The following is a 13,712-nucleotide window of genomic DNA, read 5'->3' on the forward strand; positions in this document are numbered from 1 at the left end:
TAGTATGTAGAACATAGATCATTAGATGTTGGGTCATTTTAAGAACATATTAGTGCTCTCAAACAGGGATTTATTAGTGAGATTTAACTTTCTCTATTCAGAGAAATGGAATGCTCGGATTACTGATCTGCGTAAACAAGTTGAAGAATTGTTTGAAAGAAAATATGGTAAGTCTAAACTCAGAGATTCTTGTAATATTTTGTTCATAAGCTTTTTAACAACGGAGTTACTGTTCGTCTAATGTGAGCAAGTCCGGTTCTGCCACTGAATTGGGCCTTCTGTCTCTGTCCCTTGAAAGGCTGTGGATAGTATCTGTCCAAATATTAGAAACTTTGTCTAGATTACTGAAAACTTAGAAAAAATTTTTTCTTTAATTAGTAATTAGCTTTTCTTTGAAACTTTCAGCCTGCACGTTTGGGAGTTTATTTATATGTTTGTTGCAAAGTCCTGGATCTTGGAGATTTAGTTGAAGATTATTTTCTTAAGTGACAGTCTTTTTTAATCTGCTATGTTAAATCTAGTATTCATCTAGATGCCCTTATTTTCTCTACTCTTTTCTTGATATGCAACTGAGTTTGTTAGACCTCAAATTCTCTTTTCCTTTTATTTTGCTATTCTATCCTATAGCTACCTTTATAAAGCGTTCAAACAAGCAATTTATTATCACCTGATGGTATATATCAAATGCTCACCTAAGACTAGTAACAATCATTTAAAAATATCATTTGTTTTGCTTTTTCTTAATCTGGAGGATTCTTCGTAATTGACTGGCAAGCTGTAAAATTGTATAATACACTGAATTTTAACTTGAGAATCTAATTTCTATCATGCTATCTGCATCACTCAATTTCTCTAAGTGAAGTTTTCAAATGATAAACCATATTGGCATTATTTGCTTCAATAAACTTGAGAGGCCAGCCCAGTGGCACAGTGGTTAAGTTCGCACATTCTGCTTTGGTGGCCCGGGGTTCTCTGGTTCGGATCCCAGCTGCGGACCTACACATCACTTGTCAAGCCATGCTGTGACAGACATCCCACATATAAAGTAGAGGAAGATGAGCATGGATGTTAGCTCAGAGCTAATCTTCCTCCAAAAAAATTAAATAAATAAAATAAACTTGAACATTTCTCTCTTTATCATGGATGATAACCTACCCCTCAATGAAAATTTAGAAGTAGGGTAAAATTAATAATGAATTCAGTAACTTTTCCTTAATATTTTCACTTATTTCCTTAAGGTTCTCTTAGTATTTTTTCCAGTTTTTAATCATCACAGCCTTTTGCCTGTGATTTTAATTCGTCCATTTACAAGCAAAAATTCATAACATATTCTACATGCAAGCACTATCACATGGTGATAAGATTACAGGCTCGGGGGACAGAATGCCTTGCTGTGTCTCTTTTTTACTTTTTGCTGAGGAAGATTCACCCTGAGCTAACCAATCTGTTGCCAGTCCTCTTTTTTTTCTTTTGCTTGAGGGAGATTTGCCCTGAGCCAACACCTGTGCCAATCTTCCCCTATTTTTATATGTGGGTTGCTGCCACAGTGTGGCCACTAACAGGCAAGTGGTGTAGGTCCATGCCTGTTTCCCAAGCTTGGGCTGCCGTAGTACAGAACCCCAAACTTAACCGCAAGGCCACCATGCCATCTCTTTTTGATACAAGAATACTTTAAAACTCTGATGACCCAGACATCATGTCATTTCACTTCTCAAAAGCCTGCATTTCAGGGGCTGGCCCTGTGGCCAAGTGGTTAAGTTCGCTTGCTCCGCTGCAGGAAGCCCAGGGTTTGGTTGGTTTGAATCCTGGGCTCAGACATGGCACTGCTCATCAAACCACACTGAGACAGCGTCTCACATGCCAGAACTAGAAGGACCCACAGCTAAGAATATACAACTATGTACCAGGGGCCTTTGGGGAGAAAAAAGAAAAAATAAAATCTCTAAAAAAAAGAAAGCCTGGGGGCTGGCCCCGTGGCCGAGTGGTTAAGTTCGCGCGCTCCGCTGCAGGCAGCCCAGTGTTTCGTTAGTTCGAATCCTGGGCACGGACATGGCACTGCTCATCAGACCACGCTGAGGCAGCGTCCCACATGCCACAACTAGAAGAACCCACAATGAAGAATACACAGCTATGTACCAGGGGGCTTTGGGGAGAAAAAGGAAAAAAAAATCTAAAAAAAAAAAAAGAAAGCCTGCATTTCAAAATGGAGAGTTGGTGAGAGGAAGTCATTGTCTTAATCTCAGCTCCATTATCTTGCTAAAATTATTTAATACCCAGTGATATTTAAATGTCCCCTATTGTTTAGAAAAACTGACCCTTTGTAGTTTGTTCAATAATATCATTAAAGTCTGTTCATTATGTTTGATTCTTAAGATTCCCCATGCTTTCAACTTTTTGCAACTGTTAGTCTGTTTTACTCTTGGGTAAATCAATCTAAGCAGAATTTTCACAGTTCAGAAAAAGCTTCAGTTATTTTATTAAAGAAATTATCTTTAAACTAACACTTATGTTTTAAAAATACTACTTCTCTTCCATTATATGCTGTATGTATTAGCTGATACTAACTAGTAGGGTTTTCTGGATTCATATGTGGTCCAGATTTCAAGACAAAGTCTGGCTATATCTACATTACCTCAAAGTAATACATTCTTGGGGCCCGCCCTGTGGCAGAGTAGTTAAGTTCATGTGCTCTGCTTCGGTGGCCCGGGATTTCGCTGGTTTGGATCCTGGGTGGGGACATGGCACTGCTCATCAGGCCATGCTAAGGTGGCGTCCCACATGCCACAACTGGAAGAACCCACAACTAAAATATACAACTATGTACTGGGGGGCTTTGGGGAGAGGAGAAGAAGAAGAAGAAGAAGAAAAAAAGAAGATTGGCAACAGATGTTAGCTCAGGTGCGAATCTTTACCAAAAAAATGCATTCTTTCATTGCAGATTTGGTTAAATAGAGTACTGGTATCTTTGGCCTGTTGTTTGTTGTTCTTTTGTACTGTTTTTCTTCTGACTCGATTATAATAAGCTGAAGTAAAGATAAAGTTACAAAAGTTATAGAGCAATACATTTTCAATTATTATTTTCTACAAAATGTGCTTAAACCTTGTCATTTAATAATGTTTCCTTTCTCTTTTTATCTTTAAAGCTCAAGCTATAAAAGCCAAAGGTCCTGTGACGATCCCATACCCTCTTTTCCAGTCACATGTTGAAGATCTTTATGTAGAAGGACTTCCGGAAGGAATTCCTTTTAGAAGGCCATCTACTTATGGAATTCCTCGCCTTGAGAGGATCTTACTTGCAAAGGAAAGGATTCGTTTTGTGATTAAGAAGTAAGACCCTTGGACTCTTGTCTTTGTTCTTGATTAGTACATCTTTTTATATTGCCATCTTCATTAACCACTAGGGCTATATTTAAATTAAGTTTGAGTTATTATATATTATTTATTTTCCACTTTTTAATGTGCCTGAGTACAAGATTTTGTCAGTCATGCCACATCTGGCTTTTGGAATGTGAACACTTGCCCGTATCTGATTGGCATACAGCTGACATTTTCTTTTCCAATTTTCTGCTTAGTATGCTAAAGAAAGCAATAAATATCAATGTCTTGTTCTTAGGTCTGAATTTTTTTAAAGCATGTGTGGAAATATATGTAAATTATGAAAGTGAAAATAAATGAAACAATAGAAATAAGAATGGAAAGAAAAGACAAGACTAGGGATGACGTCAGCGCATGGTGGCGTGAGCTCACCTGGGACTCTCTCCCCTCCAAATTACAAGCAAAAAGACCAACTGCTTTCCAACCAAAAAACAAATCCTACTAACAGAAATCGTTGGAGACCCACAGCAGCCAAATGACAGAGGGCGGAGAGGCTGGAGCCCCCCTTGGAGGAGCTGCAGCGGGGTAGGAGAGAACTGCGCTCCCTCTCCTAAGACTGGGATTGCTGCTGCAGGTGAGGAAAGAAGTAGGGGAGGGGCCGCGTGTCCGGGGATCATCCAGGACTCTCACCGTCCATGCAGCGGAAGTCCTCTAACGGGAGAAAGCTTTCGCATGTGGGACCCCAGCAAGCCAGGGCCTTAGGAAACCAAGAGCAAGAGCTGATCCGAATCCAGGTTGGCATGTGAGAGAAAGTGCCCCTCCTCCCACAACCCGCACTGCGCGCCGCCATCACGGGTGAAGACAGAGGGCTCAGAACACGCGGCTCTTGACCCCCGTCTAGTGGCAACAGGTTGTAACTGCAACTGAATAATAGCATCATGTGCAAAAACCGCTCCTCTACCATCCAGCAATTTATAAAAGCTCCAGTCCACAAGGAAAGCAATAAAAACACAGAAGTATGTCCTGAGGACTTGGAAATAGGTAAACTAAGTGAAGATGAGTTCAAAATAGCTATCATCAAAAGTAAAGGGAAATATAGAGAAACAAGTCAACAAGTTATGGAGTTACTTCACAAAAGAGATTGAAATTATCAAGCAGAATCAGTCAGAAATACTAGAGATGAAAAATACAACGGATCAGATGAAACAGAATACAGATTCCCTGAATGCCCGTGTAGACACCATAGAGGAGCAAGTTAGCATAACTGAAGATAGAGAGGCTGAATGGCTCCAGACAGAGGAAGAAAGAGAACTAAGAATTAAGAAAACTGAAGAAAATCTCCGAGAAATAGCTGACTGAATGAGAAAATGCAAGTTAAGAATAACCAGAATTGCTGAGAGCGTGAAAAAGGAAAATGGAGCAGAAAGTGTGCTCAATGAAATAATAGAAGAGAACTTCCCAAATCTAGGGATTGAGAGAAATGTGTGTGGAGGAAGCCTTCAGATCTCCTAGATTTGTCTCTGTAAAAAGATTTACTGCAAGGCATATAGTAGTAAAAATGGCAAAAATGAATGGCAAAGAAAGAATACTCAGGGCAGAAAGGCAGAAGAAAATAACCTACAAAGGAACCCTATCAGAGTTTCAGCGGATTTCTCTACAGAAACCTTACAAGCTAGGAGAGATTGGAGTGACATATCCAAAACTTTAAAGGATAAGAATCTTCAGCCAAGAGTACTCTATCCAGCAAAAATGTCCCTCAGATATGAGGGAGATAGTAAATCTTTTCCAGACAAACAAAAGCTAAGGGACTTCATACTCACAAGACCTCCACTACAAGAAATCCTCAAGAAGGTTCTCATACCGGAAAAAAGAAAAAAAGGAAGAAAGGAGTCACAAAACATAGAGTAGGGAGACAAATAGAATCAGAATAGGATAGCAAAAATTCAACTATAGCATTAAGATAAAGGGAAGGAAATCACCAAAGCAAAGATGATCTTATCACTCTAACCACAAACTCACAACACAAGTTGGAATGAGAGATGAAAATAATGATTTAGGAAGGGAGGAGGAAAGGGACTGAAACAGTCTAGGCTAAGTAAGAAAGAGATCACCAGAAAATGGACTATGTTATACACGAGATTCTGAATACAAACTTCAGGGTAGCCACTAAACTAAAAAACAGAACAGAGACAAAAACATAAATAAGGAAAATCTAAGAAACCCAGCATAAGAAATTGTGGAAGTCAATGGGTAGGCTAAAACACACAGGACAAGAAACAAAGGACACACAGGAAAACCGGAAAATGAGCAATAGAATGACAGCATTAAGCCCTCATGCATCAATATTCACCGTCAATGTAAACGGATTGAACTGTCCAATAAAAAGACACAGAGTGGCAAAATGGATTAAAGAAGGAGATCCAACAATTTGTTGCCTCCAGGACGCACACCTCAGCTCCAAGGACAAACACAGGCTCAGAGTGAAGGGGTGGAAGACAATACTCCAAGCTAATAGCAAACAAAAGAAAGCAGGTGTCACAATACTTATATCAGACAAAACAGACTTCAAGATAAGGCAGGTAAAGAGAGACACAGAGGGCCAATATATAATGATCAAAGGGACACTTCACCAAGAAGAAATAACTCTTATAAATATCTATGCACCCAACACGGGAGCACCAAAGTTCATAAAGCAACTATTAACAAACCTAAAAGAAGATATCAAAAATAACACAATAATAGTAGGGGACATCAACACCCCACTCACATCAATGGACAGATCATCCAGACACAAAATCAACAAAGAAATAGTGGAGCTAAATGGAAAGCTAACACTGTTGCACTTAATAGACATATATAGAACACTCCATCCAAAAACAGCAGAATAACTGTTCTTCTCAAGCACGCATGGAACATTCTCAAGGATAGAGCATATGTTGGGAAACAAGGCAAGCCTCTACAAATTTAAAAAAAATTGAAGCAATAACAAGCATCTTCTCTGATCATAATGCTTATAAAGCTAGAAATTAATTACAAGAAAAAAGCTGAGAAAGGGACAAGGATGTGGAGACTAAAGAATATGCTATTGAACAAGCAATGGATCACTGAAGAAATTAAAGAAGAAATCAAAAAATACCAGAGACAGATGAAAATGATAACATGCCATACCAACACATATGGCATACAGCAGAAGCTGTATTAAGAGGAAAATTCATCGCAATACAGGCACATCTTAACAAACAAGAAAAATCCCAGATAAGCAATCTTAAACTACACCTAATTGAATTAGAGAAAGAAGAACAAACAAAGCCCAAAGTCAGCAGAAGGAGAGAAATAATAAAAATCAGAGCAGAAATAAATGCTATTGAAACGAAAAAGGCAGTAGAAAGGATCAATGAAACAAAGAGCTGGTTTTTTGAGAAGATAAATAAAATTGACAAACCCCTAGCCAGACTTACAAAGAAAAAAAGAGAGAAAGCTCAAATAAACAAAATCAGAAATGAAAGAGGAGAAATAACAGTCGACTCCTCAGAAATACAACAGATTATAAGAGAATACTACGAAAAGCTATCTGCCAGTGAAAGGGATAACCTAGAGGAAATGGATAAATTCTTGGACTTCTACAATCTCCCAAAGCTTAGGGACGAAGAAGCAGACAATTTGAACAGACCGATCACAAGGAAAGAGATTGAAACAGCAATCAAAATCATTCCAAAGAATAAAGCCCCAGGACCAGATGGCTTTCCTGGGGAATTCTAACAAACTTTCAGAGAGGATTTAATACCTATCCTTTTCAAGCTATTCCAAAAAATTAGGGAGGATGGAACACTTCCTAACACATTCTGTGAGGCCAACATCACGCTGATACCAAAGCCTGAGAAGGACAGCATGAAAAAGGAAAACTACAGGCCAATATCACTGATGAACATAGATGCCAAAATTCTCAACAAAATTTTGGCAACCCAAATTCAGCAATTCATCAAAAGGATCATACATCATGATCAAGTGGGATTTGTACCAGGGACACAGGGATAGTTCAGCATCCACAAATCAATCAATGTGATACACCACATCAACAAACTGAGAAATAAAAACCACATGATCATCTGCACAGATGCAGAGAAAGCATTTGACAAGATCCAACAGCCATTTATGATAAAAAGTGAATAAAATGGGGATGGAAGGGAACTACCTCGACATAATAAAGGCCATATATGACAAGCCCACAGCCAACATCATACTCAAGGGGCAACAACTGAACCCCATCCCCCTGAAAACAGGAACAAGACAAGGATGCCGTCTGTCACCACTCTTATTTAACATAGTATTGGAGGTTGTGGCCAGAGCAATCAGGCATGAAAAAGGAATAAAAGGAATCCAAATAGGGAGAGAAGAGGTGAAACTCTTGCTGTTTGCACATGACATGATCTTATATATGCAAAACCCCAAAGAATCCATTGGAAAACTCTTAGAAGTAATCAACAACTACAGCAAAGTTGAAGGGTATAAAATCAATTTGCATAAATCAGTAGCATTTCTATACTGTAATAACAAACTAACAGAAAAAGAACTCAGGAACACAATACCATTCACAATCGCAACAAAAAGAATAAAATACCTCGGGGTGAATTTAAGGAAGTGAAAGACCTATACAAGGAAAATTGCAATGCTTTTCTGAAAGAAATGGATGGCAACATAAACAGATGGAAAGACATTGCATGTACATGGATTGGAAGAATAAACATAATTAAAACGTCCATTCTACCTAAAGCAATCTACAGATTCAACGCCATCCCAATCAGAATCCCAATGACCATCTTTACAGAAATAGAACAAAGAATCCTAAAATTCATATCGGGCAACAAAAGACCCCGAATTGCTAAAGCAATCCTGAGAAAAAGGAACACAGCTGGAGGCATCACAACCCCTGATTTCAAAACATACTACAAAGCTACAGTAATCAAAACAGCATGGTACTGGTACAAAAACAGGTGCACAGATCAATGGAACAGAATTGAAAGCCCAGAAATAAAACCACACATCTGTGGACAGCTAATCTTTGACAAAGGAGCTGAGGGCGTACAATGGAGAAAAGAAAGTCTTTTCAACAAATGGTGCTGGGAAAACTGGAAAGACACATGTAAAAGAATGAAAATTGACCATTCTTTCTCACCATTCACGAAAATAAACTCAAAATGGATCAAAGACCTAAAGGTGAGACCTGAAACCATAAGGCTTCTAGAAGAAAATGTAGGCAGTACACTTTTTGACATCAGTATTAGAAGGATCTTTTTGGACACCATGTCTTCTCAGACAAGGGAAACAATAGAAAGAATAAACAAATGGGACTACATCAGACTGAAGAGCTTCCTCAAGGCAAAGGAAAACAGGATTGAAACAAAAAAACAACCCACTAACTGGGAAAAAATATTTGCAAGTCTTACATCTGACAGAGGCTTAATATCCATGTTATATAAAGAACTCACACAACTCAACAACAAAAAATCAGACAACCCGATCAAAAAATGTGCAGGGGACATGAACAGACATTTCTCCAAAGAAGATGTACAGATGGCCAATAGGCACATGAAAAGATGGTCATCATCGTTGTGCCTCAGGGAAATGCAAATCAAAACTACAGGAAGATATCACCTTACACCCATTAGAATGACAAAAATAACTAAAACAAATAGTAACAAATGTTGGAAAGGTTGTGGAGAAAAAGGAACCCTCATACACTGCTGGTGGGAATGCAAACTGGTTCAGCCACTATGGAAAACAGTATGGAGATTCCTCAAAAAATTAAAAACAGAACTGCCATATGATCCAGCTATCCCAGTACTGCATATCTATCCAAAGAGCTTGAAGTCAGCAATTCCAAAAGTCCCATGTACCCATGTGTTCACTGCAGCATTATTTACAATAGCCGAGACGTGGAAGCAACCTAAGTGCCTATCAACAGATGATTGGATAAAGACAATGTGGTATATATATACAATGGAATACTACTCAGCCATAAAAAAGAACAAAATCGTCCCATTTGCAACAACATGGATGGACCTTAAGGGAATTATGTTAACTGAAATAAGCCAGATAGAGAAGGACTATCTCTGTATGACTCCACTCATATGAGGAATTTAAACATGTGGACAAAGAGAACAGATTCCTGGCTACCAGGGGAAAGGTGTGGGGTGGGTGGTGGGCACAAAGGGTGAAGGGGTGCACCTATAACACGACTGACAAACAATAATGTACAACTGAAATTTCACAAGATTGGAGCCTATCATTAACTCAATAAAAAATTTTAAAAAAAAAAAGAAAGAAAGAAAAGCCAAGATAGCTGAATGCCATAAATTTCCTAGCATTGACATAAAAGACATAGCATGGAGCTTTTGAAAAAACTAAGTGCAGGGGCTGGCCCAGCGGTGCACCGGTCAAGTGCGCATGTTCTACTTCGGCAGCCCAGGGTTCACTGGTTTGAATCCCGGGCGTGACATGGCACCGCTTGGCAAGCCATGCTGTGGCAGGCGTCCCACATATAAAGTAGAGGAAGATGGGCACAGATGTTAGCTCAGGGCCAGTCTTCTCAGCAAAAAGAGAAGGATTGGCAGATGTTAGCTCAGGGCTAGTCTTCCTCAGAAAAGCTAAAACAAAAACTAAGTGCAGCAATTCATATTGGAATTGTAAATGTTTCCATTTTAAAATGGCACCAACATCATATTTTCATATTTCCTACTAACTAAGATTATATTAAAAGGTTTAAAAAATAAGGCATTTATCAACAGATCTCAGCAATTGTAGATCTTTGGAAATTTCTGTTGCACCCATGAAACAAGTACTAGATGTATTTGCAAAGGGAACAGTTGGAGAATAGTTGCCTAGGAAATTATAAAAAATACAATGGTAAACTAAAATTTTCAATGGAAGGGCTAGAAGATTGTTAATCTTGTGATGTGTAAAGAAGATTGTACATATGAGATACATGATAAGGGATATTGAATCCTAACCTGGTGGAGTTTGACTTAAAGTAAAAAGAGAAGGAAAGTAGCAAAAATGAGTAACAGTTATTTTCCAAACCTGAAAAAGTGTAGTGCAGGATAAATGCGAGGAAAACAAAGATATATACCAAATCACACTTCATGAAGTTTCAGTGCTCTACAGATAAGGGAGAAAATTATGAAGTTTCAGAGACTATAAGTCCTGGTCATCCACAAAGAACGAAAATCATACTGATGATAAACTTGCTTTGAGCAGTCATGGATGTTGTAACACTCTTTAGCAGTTCTTTCCAAGTTCTAAGTGAAAATGGTTTGAATCTCGAATTCTGTTGCTAGCCAAATGTGCCAAACATGTCTGAAAGAAAATGGAGGTTTCCCGACATGGAAAGGGTCGGGGTAGTAGCTGGAATGTCTCCAGCAGTAACAAAACCTGGATTCACATTGGACTAATACAGGAAGGTTCTTATCTCACCTAGTGAGGAGGTCAGAGGGCATGATTAAAACGGTGGTACTTGGGTCTCTGCTTCTGCGCTATTCCAGATTTTTCCTTCATTGCACTGGTAGTTTCCTTAGACTACTCGTGAGCTGGATGCAATAGTTCCAGGCCTCACAGCCACATACATCTGCAGAGGAGAGGGTAGCTACCCATTTCTCTGAGAGCAAGGAAACCCTGCAGTATGGCCCGCCTTGTCTCTGATTAGAATTCGATTAATTGCTTTTCCTCAGCTGGGCGCAGGCATAGGAAAGATAGCACCACGATGTAAGGTTTAGACCAAGCAGTACTTGGCCCCCATGGAGTTGAGATCAGCTCACTTCTTCTGAAATAAATGGGTTTCATTTTAAGTCCTTTGATTGTAAATGAGTTTATTTGAGTCATGTGTACATTATAACCAATTTTTTAAGTTTTCTCGTATATCTTTGAGCTATAAACAGTAACGTGAATAACAGTATTAGAATAGTAGGCATATCATTTGCAAAAGTGTTCGACTTCACTACTCTGCTAACATTCTGGTGCTGTTGAGAAAATGGGGACATTAACAGCCACCTCGTCAAAGATTACAACCAGGCAAACCTGCTCTGTGTTGGTGTTAAATAAGGGAATGAGAAGAGGTTTTGAGATGTAACTAAGGATGAAAAGAACGCAAGAGATACCTCAAGAGTAAGAGGTGAGCTATCCTCCACAGAGGGGAACTTGTTCCTAGCAGCTATTTTTCTTTCAAATAAATTGTAGTTTAAATATTTAGTAGTCTCTCACCAAATTGAACGGTAAACAAAATGGGCTTGTTCTTAGGACTCTGACACTAGCCAAGAACCATAAACAAGCATACCCCTCCCCTCACACATTGATAGATTAATAAGGTTAGTGTTTTGAGACTCTCTTGTATTGTCATTTTATTACATTTCTTGCTTTTTAATTTGTTAGGGGTTTTTAAATGTAATTTTTAATAAAATATATAAAGAAAATAGATGAATAATTTTGCAGGATGTGTTCATATAAAGCATATCAAACTCTTTGGATGTTTAAATGTTTATGCAAGCTTGTCATGAGTTACTTTATGCTGTGCACATTCTCTTTCAAGACTTTCAATATATTCATTTATGAGAAGCCATCTTCCACGTTTGGAAGGGACTTTTAAAAGCCTTTCCCCAGAGACTAATGTGATCAGTCTTGCTAAACATAAACTATTTTGTCTATTTAGAAGGGCAATTCTATAGAGTTTAGCAAACGTTTTATTTCACAGCTCACTAATATTGTTCAAATATTATGTATACCCTTGACTTAATCCTATATTGGCTTCCAACATTTCTGTCATATGGCTCCTCCTCTCCCCATATCTTTAGGCCATTACAACAACATGGAGTGATGTGGGACATGTGAGATGGATTGTGAAAATTCTGTGATCTATAAATTATGTTTTATGGGCTGTTTGTGTATTATGAAAGATAAAAGGTGTATGTCCTGCAAATGTTAGTATTGAGGTATACTCAGGATTTTCATAGCCGATTTACGGATGGGTTGAAGTAAGGTAGTCTTGAATGTAATGTAAACTGAAAGGTTTCATTTAAAACTCATGGTTTGCTTCCTGTGGTGTTACCCTGTTAGAAATACCTTTAGGTTGCGCAGTTAACTCTTTTTCTGTGAGGACACATGCTCCATGAATCACCTTATGAAACAATTTGCAATTACCATTTGGTTTTAAATACTCTGGAAATCTCAAGAAATTAGGATTTAATTGTGCTCAAGAGTCCAGATTGTCTTTTCTTTTTAAAACTGGCCTTGATGACTGAATATTAAATAAGTACTTGTAGTTTTGCTTCTGCTGAATATCACGTGGTAAACACGTAGTGCTTTTTCTCTCCTTGCAGACATGAACTTCTGAATTCAACACGTGAAGATTTACAGCTTGATAAACCAGCTTCAGGAGGTGGGTCTCCAGCCCGGCGTCAGATTGTGTGTCTGAAGTCAGAACATTATGTGCAAGAAGTACACAATGTGAAACCACTGACCAATATTCTCTAGAAGAATCAAGTCATTTTTTTTCTTAGTAACTCATTATAAATAAGTATAAATGTCAGATTTCTGGGTACACTAAAAGAACCATGTCTGTTCTACTTTTGAGATGCGAAATTTATCTGGCATAGTGGATTGAACAGTTCATTATTCAAATCCACATCGATAGGTTGAATAATTATTCATCATTATACTCAGGACATAAAAAGATTTACTTCTTAGAGTGTATATCTCGCCATGGGGATCACTGTTTGTTAGATGTGTTTTGTAGGAAACAACTGAATTTGTTCTCTTGCTTTTGCTTTGGGGTGGAGTGGAGTGGGATGGAGAGGGGATACAAAATGGAAGTCACGTCACTTAAAGTTGGTATCATGGAAGGATTGCCAGCATTATCATATTCTAAATTCTTGAGTAAACTGAATTCTGCTTCTTCCTAGCTTTAGTATGATACTTTATAGAGTACCTGCGTAAAATTACTCTTAAATTATAAATTTCCATTTTATCATTGTTTCATTTGTTCTTACTCTCTTTATTTATTCAGTGTTAGCATTGGATTTTTTTGTTTTTTTGTTCTTGGGTTTTTTTTTTTTTTTTGAGGAAGGTTAGCCCTGAGCTAACTACTACCAATCCTCCTCTTTTTGCTGAGGAAGACTGGCCCTGAGCTAACGTCCGTGCCCATCTTCCTCTGCTTTACACGTGGGACGGCTACCACAGCATGACTTTTGCCAAGCGGTGCCATGTCTCCACCTGGGATCCTGAGTGTGCAAACTTAACCGCTGCGCTACCAGGCCGGCCCCAGCGTTAGCATTATTCTAATAAACACATTCTGAAATCTTAGAAGTAACTTTAGTCGGAGAGAACAGGAAAACAATGCTGCCTATTTTATA

General features: G+C 38.4%; 1 protein-coding gene across 6 annotated transcripts in view; it reads left to right on the forward strand.

The window, feature by feature from the left end:
- Positions 1-13,712, forward strand: part of GTF2I (general transcription factor IIi) — a 115,613-nt gene that overhangs the window by 67,535 nt on the left and 34,366 nt on the right. For all 6 annotated transcript variants that reach the window (XM_070567770.1, XM_070567767.1, XM_070567769.1 and 3 more), the window contains 3 exons: positions 102-167; positions 3,144-3,327; positions 12,681-12,739. In XM_070567770.1, coding sequence (XP_070423871.1) covers positions 102-167; positions 3,144-3,327; positions 12,681-12,739 — 309 coding nt within the window. The remainder of the gene's footprint in view (positions 1-101; positions 168-3,143; positions 3,328-12,680; positions 12,740-13,712) is intronic.

This window comes from Equus przewalskii, chromosome 12, assembly GCF_037783145.1.
Source record: "Equus przewalskii isolate Varuska chromosome 12, EquPr2, whole genome shotgun sequence".
Lineage (NCBI taxonomy): Eukaryota > Metazoa > Chordata > Mammalia > Perissodactyla > Equidae > Equus > Equus przewalskii.